General features: G+C 45.5%; 1 protein-coding gene across 4 annotated transcripts; it reads left to right on the top strand.

The window, feature by feature from the left end:
• Window positions 1-859: 859 nt before the first annotated feature.
• On the top strand, window positions 860-9386 carry LOC147023893 (uncharacterized). Of its 4 annotated transcripts, none has more exons than XM_085889842.1 (5): window positions 860-2369; window positions 7918-7974; window positions 8077-8141; window positions 8429-8592; window positions 8836-9386. In XM_085889842.1, the coding sequence occupies exon 1, from the start codon at window positions 879-881 to the stop codon at window positions 1905-1907; it is 1029 nt and encodes a 342-aa protein (XP_085745968.1). In that variant the 5' UTR covers window positions 860-878; the 3' UTR covers window positions 1908-2369; window positions 7918-7974; window positions 8077-8141; window positions 8429-8592; window positions 8836-9386. The 4 variants fall into 4 exon arrangements, with proteins under 4 accessions (XP_085745968.1, XP_085745969.1, XP_085745972.1 ...); XM_085889843.1 differs by having other exon boundaries at window positions 8826-9386; XM_085889846.1 differs by lacking the exon at window positions 8836-9386 and having other exon boundaries at window positions 8080-8141; window positions 8429-8809.
• The last annotated feature ends 8672 nt before the right edge of the window (window positions 9387-18058 follow it).

The following is an 18058-nucleotide window of genomic DNA, read 5'->3' as shown; positions in this document are numbered from 1 at the left end:
TCTTCAAATAATCAAGTGTGATTCATCTTCCACACCGTTCCTTTGGACATTGTTTAAGTTACATCTGTATGTTCCATATTCCGTATCCTCCAGAACTGTAACACTCGTGGAACATGTTTGTTTCTGTTTTACAAAACCATGTGTTCCATACTTTTCATGTGATGTAATACTTCATTTTACCTTGAACTGATAATGTTTGTTTGTTTTGTTGCAGTTTACGATGTCGATGTAAAGTGAAAAGAAAAAATGAATCAAAAGACGATCCACCATTGGTATTGGAAGTTCTGGAAACCGAACACCTTGAAATTCAGAAAGGAGAGGGAAAGGAGGTTCTGAAAATTCCTGAAAAAATGGAGTTCAGAGCAAAACAGAACATTTTAGACAAAGCAGAAAAGGAAGAGGAATATGAAAAAGAGAAAGAAAAGGTTTTACGAGGAGAGGAAGAAAAGCTTCAGGAATATGAGGCTCAGTTGGTCGAAACCGAAAGAAATCTCTTACAAAGAGAGAAGTTTGTGCAGCAAATGGAACATGAGTTGATGGAAAAGGATGTGCAACGGAAATTGGAAAAAGAATTATGGATAAAGGAGGAAGAGGACCGGAAGAGAGGAGAGGAGGAACAGCAGAGGCAGAAAAATGAAGAAGAGCAGAGAAAAATGAATGAACAGGAGAGGAAAAATGAAGAAAAGCTCAGGATGAGAAAGAAAGAAGAATCCACACGAGCGAAAGAGCGATTCCAAGTCCGAATGTGGGAAAAACGCAAAAATAAAGAACTTGATCAGAAAATGCTGTTTGTAGAACACAGAATGTTCGAGATTGATAACTGGAAGAAACGAGTGCAGCAGCGGGAGCAATACCTGCAGATCAGTCAAGAACAGGAGATGGAGCGACAAGGTGTGTTTGAAGTATTCATGAATGGGAAAGATGAGGAGATAAAGAAACGGCAGCTTCGTATGCACCAACAAGGAGAGGAGTTTAAAGATGGAGAGTACCGGCTGCTTAAATTGGACGAAGAGACTCGTGTTAGAGAGAGAGAGCACCGGGAAGAACAAAAACAACGTGAAATTAGATGGAAACTGAAAGAGTTCATGTTAATGGTACGAGAACGAGAGATGAGGGATAGGAAAAATAACGTGGAGTTAAGGGAGAAGGAGGTCTTGGAAAGAGAGAACAAAGTACAAAATGAAGGAAAGCTTGATGAGAAAAACGAGGAAGAAGTGCTTGGAACGAATGATGGGCTGGAGCAGCAACAGCAGCAACAGGACAATGTTGATTTGCTGCCGACGACTGAACCGAAGCCTCAGAATGATGATGGGCTGGAGAAACGACAACTTTACAGTGTTGCCCTCCAACAACAACCAAAGCCTCACTGTGCAAGCAGGTTACATCATCAGAAACAGCACGATGTTCCTCGACTGCCGCCCAAACGGGAGACCCACCATTCTTCTCAGTCTGAGTTTCTCAAGGATGAACGAGCGGAAATTGAAAGGCGCAAAAACAACCTCGTGTTCCGTGGAGTGAAGGAGGGAAAAGGTGAACATGACAAGGAGGCTGTGGCAAAATTAATAAAAGCCATGAACCTGGAGATCGAACCTGAACGGACTTTCCGCATCGGACGCTATGTTGAGAACAGGTTCAGACCCATGAAAGTTGTTTTCAGATGCGAGTCTGATCGGAATCAGGTTCTTACGAACAATAAAAAGATACGGAATTTGAAGGATCCCTCTCTCTGGACAAGAAACATTTTCATCACTCCAGACTACACTCAGCTCCAAAGAGAAACACTCGAGATGCTGTTGGGTGATCTTGATAAAAAGAGAGAAAGTGATCCAAACGGGCGATACACCATTAAAGGAGACAAAGTCGTCCTCCTCAAGAAGCCCAAGGGTGAACCTCATTTCCGTAAATGATGACCATCCCTCCTCATCTCCGTAGATCATGACCATTCCTCCTCATCTCCGTAGATCATGACCATCCCTCCTCATCTCCCATCTCACATCATACAGTCTCCTCATGCTGCACACTTTAAAAGAAATACAGAGTATATTCTGTTGAAAACAATTTCCTTCAACGCACGGTCTCTTCCAAATACCTGAGATCACATCGGAGCCGAAACCAAAACCTTTTTTGAAAGTCCAGACAAGGAAAGGATTTCATTCCTGATGGATATTTTACATTTAATAAGAACAAGAACCTGAACTTTGAAAGTAAAGGCACCAAAGCTGCAGAAAACCATGGTGGGGTCTTATTGTTGAGGAAAAGGAATTCATCACTGACTTCCATTGTTCATTGGCTGCCTCCTGAACGGAAACCTCACCGTGATGACGGCCAGCAACAACACGAAGCCATGTGACATGCAAGACCTTCAACAGGTGAGAACTTTTCATTACCTTTTTACAGGTTGGGTGAACTCACTGGGTGCAAACACAACCAAACAAAAGATCAAAAGCACAACCAACCACAAGATCAAAAACACAACCAACCACAAGATCAAAAGCACAACCAACCCCAAGATTGATGAAGAAGAATATCCTTCATTGTGGAGATAATTGCAATCATACTTTTCGTGGGAAGGCAACTTATTGGCATGGTCATCCCCATGCAGAATATAAAACAAGAACTTTAACTCCCTTCGATTGGATGAGATCACCTGATTCACCTTTTTTGGCCAGGAGCAAGACCCAGGGGCAAAAGGTCTTTCTCAACCCACACCACATACAATGTTTGTTTGCATATTCTGTGACACCAACCTCTCTGGAGCATTTCTACAGTGGGTGTCACTTCGAATTGTGGTACACGTTCTTTTTTTCTTCAGGCCATTTTGTATAGTGGGGGTCAAATCAGGTTTTCACACCAATATTAGAACAAGGTTGAGAGGTGGGTTGATTTAAACGACTGTATTTTCCAAATTATTCGCTCAAATTTGACATGATATACATGGATGGAATGAGAATGGATTATACTACATGTAGATTCGAGTTGCTGTGGGTGGGGTAATATTCAGAATGTGTACATGGAATCCAAATAATGTGGAGAGAAGCATTCTCAGTAATTCTCTTATGAAAATTTGACACCAAAGTATCAAAATATCTGTTGCACAAATACACAATAGACCAACGACCACTGTGTCATTGACGAGGAATTCTGTTGTGGCTGAATGTCCCCTCCGAGAAGCAAGCCACTTGATGAACTCACTCCACCTTAAACGGAACATTGCTTCCATGACAAGTTTGTGAGCCCTCACCCCGCGGTTGTATGATTTGCCTTGAAGAAGAAAAGTTGTCCTGCTGTTACCATCGACCTCAGATTCAATCAGAAGATCTTCAGTGCCTGAGTTATCATACTTTTTGCCCAGAAGAGTTAGAAAGTTCAGGGCAATATGGAATCCTCCCATGCGGATGATGGAATTTGAGAACTCATCTGGCACTCTCCACTGGATCTCTTTTGCCTTGACGTCGATGGCGAGGTGAAATGTGAGCACGACAGTCTTCTGCCCTTGGCTTGCCATCATCTGTTGTGTGGTTTTCATCACTGTATAGATTGTGCTATACTCAGTGGGAGAGCCTTCAATCATTGGACCATATCCAACAACAGTGTTACTTGAAGTAGCACAGGACACCATTGCATGGAAGCCACTGCAGCCAGATACTTTCTGTTCGCAAGGTCAACTCGATGATTCGACAGGATGCTGATATCAAATAGTTTGGTGGGGCAAAGCCGACACAATGCGCAAGCCAGATCGACTACACATGCTGATGTGTGGACAGGTTCAAAGTACTGTAACCAGTTCCCATGTGCCTTATCCACAAAATCTACAACACTTGGCTTTTTGCCGTATGCGCTGAACTGTTGCATAGATTGTAGCATGATTGTGCTGTCGAGAGATCTCTTCCTCTGAGAATGGTCAGCTATCGGCGTGTGATTTGGTAATGGCCCAAATTGCCCCCGTTGATACAGAACTAGAGTTGTGGTATGGGTGGTGTGTTTCCCATCCAGTGTCTCCTCATTAATGTCATTATTGTCACCAGCCATCTGGATGAAGACACCAGAACAGATGTTCGATGGAATGACAACTCCAATTTCTTCTGTTTTAGTCAGAATCTCCTTTGCCAGTCAATCGCCTCTATGTCATCGTAGGACGAACAGTGGCCCATTCGGTTAAGCAATGTTATCAGTTCCTTTGAACCAATTATGAAACAAACTGCCGTGGCGAGACTGGTGTGATTCAGAGTCTTAAGTCCTGCATGTGACGAGCAATGAAGTAGATCTTGCGCCACCATGATGACCTTCCTCTCATCTGATTGATTCTTGCATTCTGCCGGAAAGTTCCCAGCATTGTCACTATCATCAGCCGAAATTACCCAGCGTAAGGACCAGTATACACTGTCTAGTATAAGTGATTTCGCTGTGATGAGACTCAGATCGTCCGTGTTCAAAGGCTTGACAGGAATACCATTGCACTCAGCAATATCCCTCTGATCAGCATCGCAGTACGATACAGAAGTTTAGTGCGTTCTGTCTGATGCAAAACTTGTTCATCAGCGGAAGAATCTTCGTCTTCATGGGGCTCAAATGTTTTTTTGAAGGCTGCATTCAGAACATCTTGCAGTGATATTTAGCTTGCATACATCAGTTCTGATTGCTCTCTAATTCGGGGCTGGTGGAATACCACCTCATCGCCAAAATGCCTCATCAATCTGTCCTTCAAATGCTGCTTTGTGTATCTGATGGACTTATCTTGGTCAACACCGTGTGTAACTTGAAGACGTTGATATTTTTCGAGAAGATTGTGCAGATCGTCTGCCTTGCCATGCTTCAAATCTGTTTTAAGGTCATCAATTAAGTCCCGGAAAGCGCTGGTGTATTTATCTTCATTTTCGCTGGCCTTAAAAGTGTGATGTTTGATGTTTGACTTCCTGATGTACTTTGAAAAGCATACTGTTACGACTGTGGAAATTCGTAATACACCATAAAGGGTCCTCAGGTGAGATATATCGGAAAGTTCATGTGTAGTTAGCCCAAACCCGTTGTTAAGAGGGAATACATGTGATCCATTCGGGCTGCGATTCTTCAGATAGTCGTTTTTCTTTTGCTGTCGTTAATTTGGTGTTAGAACAACAACGAACATCGCCACAACCAACATCTCAACGATCACGCCATTCAGTACATGACGCCAACAATCACGCCATTCACACCACGACGCCACCTTCCACAATGACGCTACCACATATTCGTCACTTGCCATTCAACGGGCACCGTGCGGTCACGATCTCCGCGGGACGGATGAAAGGAGCGGAGTGGCAGCAGCAACAGGGTGCGAAGGGGCATCTCCCGCCCAAAACTCCCGCTTGAATATCTCCCGCCGGATTTTCCCTCCTGCTTTTCCCGCGTTTTGGCATGGGGGAGGTGCGATTTGAGCCAGAGGTCAAAGGTGAAAAAAGGTGGGGGCCTGATTTTGGGGGAATAATTCCCTGGCCCCGAGCCAAAACTGACTTTCCTCGTCCCCCGCACGGCGCGGGGAGGGGGGAAACGAGAAGGCACGCCCCTTTTTGGGAAGCTTCCAGAAGGGAGGTGGAGCCAGAAATGGGGCAGAGCCCCACCCTCCAAAAGGAGAGAGTTTTTGGAGAGTCCTTGCTCTTGGTTGGTTCGGTCAATTGTCGAGAGTTGTGGTGATTGTTCCTGGTCGGAGGTTCGGTTCGTTCGTCCCCGTCGGGCGGACGACACGTGCAGGCGTGATGGACGAGCCCAGTGGACCACGCCGGAGGGACTCGGAGTTACGGTCGCCAAGGGCTGGACGATGCGCCAAGGGAAGTCGCGACTTCCTTTTCTTTTGGGGTTTTGTGTAAATGTCTGTGGGTGGCGCCAGTCTTGAAAAGTAGAACTGTGATAAGTGTTGCCGTGTAAATCATATTCGGTTGTAGATCTGCATGCTTTTATTGTGTTTTCTTGCTTGACTGTAAAATACGTGCCTTCCGTGCTTCCGTCACAAATGTGCTGGTTCAATTGTTCCCCGTTTCGCTGCGTTTTTCCTTTGTTTGAATCTCCATCTTGCATCACGTTAGGGATTAATAGTGGGTTTAAAACACCCGGTAACTAATCTGAACCGTCAAGGTCGCCGATAACTCCGCTCGGTTATCCCTGTAGTACGGAATGAGCCGCTGAAGCGGTTCGTGTCCGGAGTCGACCTGTGGCATGGTACAACTCCTCAGTACGCTATCCGCGCGGGTGCTTAGGTAAATCGACCATTCGGCGATCGGACTCTATTTCGCGCGGGTCGAATGCGGACTGAGTTGTGGTGAGGTTAAACCCCCACCTGTGACTGGCTCCTGGCGGTAGTTCCCGGAGGGTCAGGACTTAATTGTCCGTTCCGGTGGGCGACGCGGTCGCCATTCGAGTCAAGCGGCCGATCGCGCAATACTTTGTGATATTTTGCTTCAGCTGCCACAAGGTCACCGTTTACTCCACGGATTATATGCAACATATCTTCATCGCCTCAAGCTTCAGCAGAAACCTCGATAGATTGACACACTTCAAATGTGCTCGCATTCTGTATTTCTGTCACTTTTTTGTGGGACCTATTCTTGCAGAACATCCATTTTGACCAGTCTACAAGACTAGACTGTGATCTGGACCGTCTCCCGAGCTGATCTGCATCCATCGTATCCGATCCCAAAACTTCAAACGGCGACAGAGATGGTCCTCTTCTCTTCGCAGTATTATCGAGATCGTGTTTGCTCATGCAGGACTTGTAGCAATTTGAATGCCAGAATACATCCATGGTCATTAGTCTCTGTAAATCTGGAAGCAGTCGCTCATTACGCTCATCTTGCCTGCACTGCAGTGCAGAAACGAGCCTCTCCATGGAAGTGCTCTATCCTTTTCGAGGAATATCCTGTGAATCTTCTTGACAGAGTACACATTTGTCAACGTTTGTTCTCTTTCTCTGTTTTCGTGGTGGCAAATCAGGAAGCATGCAAGCACTGCTGGTATCGTCATCCATGTCCCATCAAATCTACGAAATCATACGAGGTTTAATCCCTCACAGACTGCAGTCTGTAGCACAGAAGACAAATTAGTAACAGGTCAAGATGAACGTCCAGGTACGTTTGGAACTGTTCAACTACCTGAAACGAAAAGAATTGTGATTATAACAATCAGCAAAAAGTCATGACTCTTCAAAATGGAACATGTGTAAACCACAGATGATTTAGGATTAGTTCTTTGCCAACGCGGTCGAGCTACGTATATTTAACAGGCAAACTGTCTCAAGATCACAAATAATACATTTTGTACATCCATATTATGAATGCACATGCAATGAAGGCACAAAAATTATGCATTCAACAGACATTCAGCAAACAGAGAAATACAAAACCACAAACACACTTTTTCGATTTGCCAGGTGAATTCTACAACATGTTTGTTACGTTATGGGATTCTACATATGAATTTCGACTAATACTTCACTGACAGTAATTTATATGGATGCACCAATCTCTTCTCTTTATATCCATACATTGTATAATAATTGGAATGAACCAGTTCAAAAGATACAACCGACTAAAGCAACCCACCATGGATCACATTCTCCCATTGATGGGAAAAAACTTTATTTGACCCCCACCATACAAATTGGACTGTTGAAAAAATGCTACACCACAATTTGAAGTGATACCCACCCTAAAACTGCTCAGGAGAGGTTGCCCTTGCATAATATGCATTCAGACCTTGTATGTGGTGTGGGTTGAGCAAGACCTTATTTTAAGGCCTATATGGGAAATAGCTCCTTGACTATTTCATCGATTACCTGTTCCATCCATACATTTCCTTCTGTGGCCTTTTCTGAACAAGTTATCAAACTAATGAAGATATCAATGTATTTAATCTTTTATATTTCTGTTGTTTGTTTTTTATCCAAAGACTCCTCAGAAGAGGTGATCCTTCCTGCTCACTTGAAACCATCCCACCGATTGGAACGTAAGTTGCCAAGATTCTTGTCTTGCATCACAAATTATTCCAAACTTTGTCTAAACTTCATGTTCTTCACCTGCATCATGTCCCATTTTGTCTGTGCCTCAGAAGTGTTGAGGACAAACATATTTTGCTGAACTCGAATCCAGAGAAGCAGCAAACAAATCTTCCAGGTGGGAGCAGTCTGGCGTGAGTGCAAATGTATCCCTATCAAAATCATGGCGAACACCTGGATGATCATTAAAATTAATTGTTTGAAAAATCCAGTGGGAGTTTGTGATGAAGAAAATAAAGATGTGAAATTGAAGGTAAAAGAAAGAAGAGAATTTAACTGAGATGCAGAAAACAATTGAAAGGATATAATATTTCCAGGATTGTGTTGGAAGGTATGATAATGATGGAGATGATGATGACAATGCTGTTGAAGGATTTTGACATTCTTTTGTTGATGTGTGAATAGAGGAAGAAGTTTCAGTGACGGCGACTGGAGAAGATGTGATGTTTGGCAGTGGATCCATGATCACTCCGTCGTACAAGCTCCAGGAATGAAAGATGAAACATCAGACTCTTCCAGACGGCTGATCCAAGATTTAAAAACATAAACATCAGTCTCCAGAAGTACAGGTACTTAAACCATCCAGAGACTTTATTTTATCGCATCGTACATGACTTCATCACTGGACGTCGTGTGTGACTTCATCACTGTACGTCGTGTGTGACTTCATCACTGCACGGAGTGTACGTCTTGCGTGACTTCATCACTGTATGCTGTTCATCACTCTTCAACATGTGTCACTTCATTACTGCACAAACACATTTGCACTCCAACATTGTCTGTCACTTTTTTGTTCTCCGAGCATCCTTCAGCTGAGACCCAGTGTACGAGTTTTACTTTGATGAACCAGTGTACGAGTTGTACCTCGATGAACCAGTGTACGAGTTGTACCTCGATGAACCAGTGTACGAGTTGTACCTCGATGAACCAGTGTACGAGTTGTACCTCGATGAACCAGTGTACGAGTTGTACCTCGATGAACCAGTGTACGAGTTGTACCTCGATGAACCAGTGTACGAGTTGTACCTCGATGAACCAGTGTACGAGTTGTACCTCGATGAACCAGTGTACGAGTTGTACCTCGATGAACCAGTGTACGAGTTGTACCTCGATGAACCAGTGTACGAGTTGTACCTCGAAGACCCAGTGGACGAGTTGTACCTCGAAGACCCAGTGGACGAGTTCTCCCTTTATGACTTTTTTATTGTGAATTTTGTCATTTTTTAATTCCTGTGAATCAAGTTAACCGAAATCTCTTCTCCTTTCAAATCATATAATGTTCAAGTCAAAGGAATGGTGTCGAAAATATTGTTATGAAAATGGCTCCGAGGGGATTACAAATCTTGTAAAAATTTCAAATGTTTGTACATTTGTTTGTTGTTCTTTCATCCACGAACTGAAGCACCCAGAGACCCCGAATTTTGGGTGTACTCACGTGAGAATCTAGGCAAGCTTGTACGTGAACGTATGTTGACCTGAAAGGTCGTTTCGGCTCCTCACCTTCTTTGGGAATGGGGGGGGGGGTGTTTTTGTCCGTCACCTAACCCGAGGTACTCCAGCCTGTTTCTCATATTTGGTGGAGATTATGCCAGCCATTTATATGTCACCTGGAACAAAAATTGTCCAGGTGGGGTATAATCATTGTGTGGTGTCCGTTAATCAGGATATATGTAAACACTGGGAACTTCTCCAAAACTACACACATAAACTTGACCACAATCTCCATCGCCCAGGTATGGTATGGGAGCATGCTCCGGAACAGCCTGTTGCTGTGTCCACTTTCCGCCGGCACTGCAGGGGCCTCAGTCAGGCCATCCCCCAGGCAGATGTCTGACCGATCCCCATCACCTTGAGATGTTGATCAGCCTGCTGCAACCATGAGGCACGTGGTCGGCCCATTGGCCTCCTCCACTGATGAGGCTCGTTCGCTGAGAGAATCTGGTGAGCAGGATCAGTGTCAAGAAAACGAGACATGTCCATACAGCCGCAGCTGACGTTCACAGACTATGCAGGTAACAAATCTCATTTGAACCTCTGTCAGCAACCGCTCGTTGGATACAAAGTCCTACCAGCGATAGCCAAGGATTTGCCGAAGAGACCTGGTACCAAAGGAATTAAGTTTCTGTCTCAGATACCTGGTCAGAGTCCAACTCTCCCATCTGTGGAGCAAGACTGGAAGCACCAAGGATCTGAAGACCTGGACTTTCATTCTCCTACACAGGTATTGGCATTGCCACACGCCATGATCCAGTGAATCCATGACTCCCCAGGCCAGACCCAGACATCTATTGACTTCTGGTTCAGAGCCAGCAGAGACCTGACTATCACTGCCGAGGTAAGTGAATCTCTCCTTGACCTCAACATCCTCGTCACAAACAAGTACAGACAAGAGAGCAGCATCCAAGATTACATTGAAACCCTGGATCTTTGTTTTGACTCAGGAAACCCATAATTGCAATGGTTCTGATTCCTCATTCAGCACCTCGAGGGCCCCCTCAAGGATATCCAGAGTCTCCGCAAAGATGACTGCATCATCTGCAAAATCAAGGTCAGAGATCTTGACATTCTCAAACGATGCACCGCAGATTGATCTCTCCGACATCCTCCCCAGAATCCAGTCCATGCAAGCGCTGAAAAGTGTGGGGGCTAGGACACACCCCTGGCAAACTCCAGTCACAACTGGAAATCAGTCAGAGATGGTATTACCACATCTCACAGCACTTTTAGTACCAGAGTATTGTTCAGACATCAGATCGGTGTTTGAGCTTGTATCCAGCTTGTTACCTCCACCACTGAATGGGGATTGAGGTTATGTTTGCACCTCTGTCCCTTCGTCTGTCTGTCTGTGAGCAGGATATCTCAAAAGATTTGGAATGGATTCGGTGGACAGGATGGGTATGTGACAAGAATTGATTTGATATTGGTGAAATCTGGATACGAGAATTTTAAAAGTGATTCTTCACCATTGAGAGAGACAGGGCCAAAAACGATATATTGTTGCGTATTTGGAAAACTATCGCACTCAACATCCAGGTTCCTTTTGCTCAGTTATATCGGTAAGTATGTGTTTTATAAATAGCTACCTTTCCCTTGTCTAATGGGTAATTAAAAGTTCATGCGCTGTGATTTATTTTTATAGTTCGGATTTTTATTGGGAAACAAATCAGCAATGACAACAGTTCTGCAGAGAACAAGGACAACCCTCTGCTCTGGGATTCTCCGTGGGCCGAGTGGGGGAGGGGTCGAGCCGGCGGGGGCGGATAAAAGGGGAGGCAGAAGCTGGTCAGAGGAGGAGCATCTCCCAACCTGGACATCTCGTCTTGCTGGAGTGTTCGTCTTGCTGCAGCGCTCGTCTTGCTGGAGCACTCATCTTGCTGGAGCGCTCGTCTTGCTTCAGCGCTCATCTTGCTGGAGCATTCGTCTTGCTGGAGCGCTCGTCTCAGGGAGCCTGTCTGGCCGGTCTTGGTCGACGTCGTCCTTCTCCTCCTCACCACGACCGAGAGCTCGAGCGACGCCATTCCCCGCAGGAACCACAAGGGTCGCCCGCCGGTGTCCGGGTTCGGCTTGCCTCTCGCCGGACTGACCAGTTTGAAGACCGCACTGGGCGGACAGGTCCGAGATAGGCCTCAATAAAGACCATTTGGTCCGGTCATCTTTGGGTGTGCGTGTGTGTCCGTGGGCCTGTCTGCCAAGTAGTAAATCGTATCAGTGCTTTTGCTGTATACACCTTGCATACGTGCTTATTACTATTCGGTTTTGTTCTGCTTCTTGCATGCTTCCTGAGTTTTCCCCCATTATTGTATAAATAAGTCCCATTTGTTCAATGTTTCGGCTCGTTCGTGTCCATTCCTTCATTGACTGAGCGTGCTGCGTGTTAGAGAAATAGTAAAAGCGGTTTCGGCTTCAAAGCGACATTTGGACCGACGGATCTCGGCAAATAAACCGCTCGGATCGCACACGGGTCGAGTGCGCCAGGCGACTCATTCCGTACGGGAGCCGTCGAGGGTGTGAAGACTCGGAAGATCACTACATGGCCTCTCGGTATTTTGAAGATTTGGCAAATAACCCTGTACCACGTGGCCGTAATATTGACGCTTCACGGTCCGAAAGGGACCCGTACTCTTCTGACTTTTCCGAAGAAATACGATCTGAATTCCGAGCGATCGGTCGAGCCCACTCTGTAGCTCCATCCAGCGGTCGTGCTCGCGGCCGACGCCCGGCCCCGCAACAATATAACATGATATCTGGAAAATTTGTGGACACATTCGGATGAAACGTCGGACAGATTTGAGGAATGACAAGGACGAATTGGTTTGATTTTGGTGAAGATTCAGTTCCAGATTCTGGAATTTTTAAAGTGATTCTTCACCATTGAGTGATAGGACCTGAAGCTATGTTTTGCACGATATATCAAAAAGTTGTGGACCCATTCGGATAAAACTTGGTGGTTGAGTGGGTAGGTGAGGAGAACAACCTGGTATCTGTTTGTGTTTGACTCCTTTGGCTTCCTCCACCAAATTTGTTGAAAACTGGAGGTTGCAGCCAGGGGTGCACAGGAGGGTTTTATGGTTTTAGGACTTAAAAAAAATCCATGGGGGAGGGAGGGGGTTATCCATCTGTAATTCTTGGGAATTCTTCACCGTTGAGGTCCTGATGGAGATTCCGCCGATCTATGGGGTACAAAACATAAACTGTTCAGCTTCGTTTCAGCGAATTCGATGCAACTTCACCACAACACCCTTCACTGTGAATGTATCAAAGTTCATGGCATTAATAAAAAAAATCGGGTCTCAGGGGGTCCACAGGGGTTGTCCTACAAAATAGGTATTTGCTTTCTTATCTGAAACTACACACACAATACTGATGAAACTTGACCACAACCTTCATCACCCGTGACGTACCAGTTTGTTCGCGGCATTAAAAACAATCCACAGCTATTTACTTTCTTTACGGTTTCATGTTTTGTGGGTCATCCTCGCCGACCAGTGGTTCACTGGTTATCTTATCCAGGTGATACCAGGTGATTGCCCAGTGGTATTGCCCTGATGTTTTTCATAGGGCTGTGAATTTCAATCGGTATTTGTAAATAAAACACAACTTGGGTGTCAAGTTGGACGAATAACCAAAATTAAAACATAAAACATTTGTTTCAATTTTTTATCGTCACAAATCTTCGACCACAGAACACAAAGGGTTAAAAACAAAAACCCGCTTTCGATTCCCACCAACCCGTTTTTTTGTCACCTTCAACTTGCCATGTTTGGATTTGTTTAAATTCACAATGTCATTATTATTCTGTGTTTGTACGAACAAGTGTTTGTTTTGGAAAACTTTATTTCGCACAAAGTGTCATTAAAATTTGATCTCGAGGGAGGGGGAGGGGGCATAGACCCCTTTTTCCCCCGAGGACCCACAACACCATCAGTCCACCTCTGGTTGGAAGCCACCTGGAGCTCGATGACGATCCTCAACAGAACCCTCGGAACAAAACTTTGAAGCCAACAAAACTTCACACCTTGGTCCATGACTCGTGATCGTCCGGACAGAAAGGGAGGAGGGGACTCCGAGACCTGGGAGGACTCCGTCCTACTCTATGGAACTCACATATGGAGATAACAACCAACAACACACACACGCTGACACACACACACACACACACACACACACACACACACACACACACATACACACGGACACACACACATACACACACACACACACACACGGACACACACACAAACACATAAACATACACACGGACACACACACATATACACACGGACACACACACACAAACACACACACATAAACATACACACACAAACACATACACACACAAACACATAAACATACACACACACAAACAAACACATACAAACACACACGGACACACACACATTCACAAACAAACAAATACAAACACAAATAAACACACACAAACAAACTCTTACAAACAAACACACACAAACAAACACACACACACACAAACAAAAACACACAAACAAACACACACACAAACACACACAAACAAACACACACAAACAAACACACACACAAACACACACACACAAACAAACACACAAAAAAACACACACACAAAAAAACACACACACAAAAAAACACACACACAAACAAACACACAAACAAACAAACACACACAAACAAACACACACACACAAACAAACACACACAAACACACACAAACAAACACACACAAACAAACAAACACAAACAAACAAACAAACACACACACACGTTCGTTCCCAGCGATTTTGGCCGAAGCAACGCGAAATCAAGAAAATGACCAAATACCAAGATCTCAGTGACGAAGTGAAAATATTCTCGAAGTTGAAGATTCAAAATTGTCCCTGTGATCACTGGAGTCACTTGGATGAAGAAGAAGAACCACACGGAGTATTAATTAATAAACAGAGAGGTTTTAAAGACGTGTGGTGATTCGTTAATTTTTCTTGTCTCATAAATTCATCAATTAATTTTTATTTTGCTTATATTTGTCATGAAACATTCACGTGACTAATATTAGCCAATCAGTTGCTTCCTTCCAGGAACCAATCAAAGCGAGAGATACCACAAGGCTAGGCGGAACAAGAACCAATCAAGGCGAAGGATGCTGCAATTACAGGGTAAACGAGAACCAATCAAGACGAAGGATGCTGCAATTACAGGGTAAACGAGAGATCATCCGACTTGTTCCAACCTGACGATCCTTTCCTGATGAGTATTTTCACATCTCTCTCCACGAGTCGCTCAACACGTCAATATTTAATAATTAATTTGGTTTAACATAACCAGAACTCTTGAACGAAGTAGATTTGGTTTGTTTGGTTCAACCAGGACGACAGCGAACGACTCTCTTCCCCTCACCATCTCGGACGCCATTTTAAGTTAGTTACAGAGCTCGCTGAGCTTCATCCTCAAATTTGCGCCCAAAAGGTTTATTGATCTCATTAACCAGTGAAGACCATCCGATTTATAAAAAGTGATTTCTTCAGTTCGGCTTTCTTGGGGTTAAGGATTATTTGATCCTCCAAGTTGACCCCTCCAGCCCTTCCAATCCAAACATCGCGCCCAAACTGCCCCTTCGGTATTTGGACACAAAGTGTGAGATTTGTTTTAATTACATTTGTTAAGAAGTTTTAATCCCTGGGGTTAACGGATAACAAAGGGCTAATTTAGGGTTCATTAAGAGTTCAATCTCAAATTGGCGCCCAACACCCGTTCTGATCTCATAAGATTTCTTCACCCACCCACCAACTAAATTCATCACTGAAGAACGATTTTGTCTGAGGTTTACGGATAAGAAGGGTCTTAAGGGTGGAAGGGTCTTCACAAAGCCGGAGAAGGAAACACGAGAGGCAGAGGGCACATTGAGATAATGAAGAGAAAGCGATGACGCGGGTGTGGTCGATGTTGATTCTAATGTGTATTGTAATATTTGTGTCACGATGATCATCAAACGCAAGTGATATAAAGGCAAGATGAACACACAACATTCTCAGTCAAATCGATTTGATATCCACTGATGGGCCATGTTGTGATAAACGGGGGACAATTCAACACATTGGGAGTCAAAAAATGAACATATTGTTGCGGTTGAGGAAATTCGCAAACCACCATTCAGGTCCCATAAGTGAGATATCTCTGTAAGTACATGTGTAGTTAGCCCCAAACCCGTTTTTTAGAGGGAATAAATGTGATTCATTCGGGTTGCGACCCTTTAAGATCGCCGTTTTTCTGTTCTATCTTTATTTTGAACCAACCACATCTCGGCCACCATCGCACAACAACCACCAACCGCAACGCCGCTTCACAACAACAACAGCGCCAACGGCCGCGACCTTTGCCTTCACGGCTCGCTTCCGCAGACATCGCATCACAGCCATTCCAAATGTCACCATGGCCATGGACCAGCACTTTAAACCCTCCACCACCTTCGCCTCTCCTTCTGCGGCCATTCCCGCACCGCTTGTGGGCACCGAGCGTCAGGCTGTCCTGGCCTCGTGCGGGACGCGCGCCGAGCCGCAGGTGCAAATAGCGGCCTTTCCGAGGAGAAGTCGGATCAGGAATGATACACGCCCACTTCCGATCCGTCCAATCAGCAAGCGCGGGGCGGTTTGGCCCCGCCTCCAGGCGCGTCGGAGGAGAATCGATATATGCAAATTAGAGGATCAGGGGAGACTCACGCCCCTTTTTCTCCGTCCAATGGGCGAGCGTGGCTCCACCCCCGAGCTCGTTCTGATCCAGAAATTTGCATATGGGTTCTCCTGCCGGACTATAAAGCGCGGGGCGAATTTGGTCAGTTTTGGGTCAGAGGGAGTTGGAGGCAGTCAGAGTTGGAGAAAAGGTCGAGGCAGTCAAGTCGGGTCTGGAGAGGAGCAGTCTGTGGAGCCGTGAGTCAAATCGGGTCTGGAGAGTGGCAGTCTGTCGGGGTTCGGAGTCTGTCGGGGAGCTGCAGAGAGGGGAAGCCTGGAGCGCGGTCGAGGTGGTTTGCTGCAGTCAGCTGAGGAGAATTGGGGAGGAGGTCGAATAGCTCGGGTCCAAGGCAAGGAAGACGGCGAGCGGCGACGAGCTCGCATTGGAGTCGCTCGTCGCGGGACCCAAGCAAGCCAGCTATCCTCTTTCCCCAGAGCATCAACAATTCCCCCCTTTTTTCCCCCCGCGCTGAGATAGTGCGAAAAGGGGGCCCCGTTCCCACCCCACTCCAAGCAGTGCCAACGAAACCCGCGAAGGAGCGCGGAGTCGGGGCGCCGCGACATTTGCGGCTCATCACAAGACACGGTTTGGATCCACCCGGTCTCGCGGCCCACAGGCCCCGTCTGCCCCCTTGTCTTTGGCCCTTTCCTTTTGCTTTTCAGTAAATGTGTTGTCGGCGCCGTCTGTAAAGTAAAACTGTTTAAGTGTTGCCGTGTGCACGCGTAGTCGGTAGTAGATCTGCATTGTTGTGTTTCTTTTGTAACATCTGCTTTTGGTGCATAATTGTTGTAATTGTATATGTGTGCTCTCCGTGTGCCGCGGAATAAATGTGAATTATGTTGAACTGTTTTTCCCGTTTCGCTTCGTCTTTTCTTTAATTGAATCTCCATCTTGCTTCACGCAAAGGGTTGGTAGTGGGCTTAATACGCCCGATAATTAATCGGAACCGTCGAGGCCGACGATTACACCGCTCGGTTATCCCGATAGTACGAACGGGTCGCTTAAGCGGCCCGTGTCCGGAGTCGACCTGTGGCGAGGTGCGATCGCCCGGTCTCCCCTCCGCGTGGGTACTTAGGTCGGTCGAATTTGGCGAACAACCCTATCCCACGCGGGGGGCCGATTTGCACGATCGTGGTGAGGCCGAAAGGCCCACCCATGACTAGCTCCCGGCGTTAGTCCGAGAGGGCCACGACAGAATTGTCTGTCCGGTGGGTGACGTGCCGCGATTCGAGTTACGTGGCCGCTCGCACGCCGGCGGGCACGAATTCGCAACAATAGCATAAGGAAATTGAAAGTGAAGAGTGTGACTATACGATGCCCTGTCACTGTCATGATGAGTTTCATTAGGTCACTACAAAATATCGTCCCTGTGCTGACAGTCAGATGGAGATGACATGACAATGCCGTAAACACAGAATGATGTAAGAAATCTGTCGAATATGGTCGAAGATGGGTCTACGTCTGGTACACGAACAGATGCATTTTTTTTAACAAACCCCAGATGCATGTCTCGACCCCATTTCTGAACTGTTCTCTGAATCAGAGCCAGCTATACTAATAATATGATAGGTGATCAAAAACTAAACGTGCGACATATCAGAGACTAAAACAAATATAAAATACTGACCATTACAAAGTAAAAATAATTTTGAGGATCTCGGCCCACCGAAACAGGCTTGACATTTCAGGTATTTTGGCTCATTCACCCTTCAGAATTATCACTGTCATGATAATTCATCATCATCATCATCATCATCATCATCATCATCATCATCATCATCACTTCTTGCTTCACCTTCAGATGATGAATCAATCATCAGA

Source organism: Eptatretus burgeri, chromosome 7 (assembly GCF_056783735.1).
Source record: "Eptatretus burgeri isolate ZD-2024b chromosome 7, Ebu_testis_v1, whole genome shotgun sequence".
NCBI classification, from domain to species: Eukaryota; Metazoa; Chordata; class Myxini; order Myxiniformes; family Myxinidae; genus Eptatretus; species Eptatretus burgeri.
The sequence above is the reverse complement of the archived record's forward strand: the minus strand, read 5'-3'. Positions and strand labels throughout refer to the sequence as shown.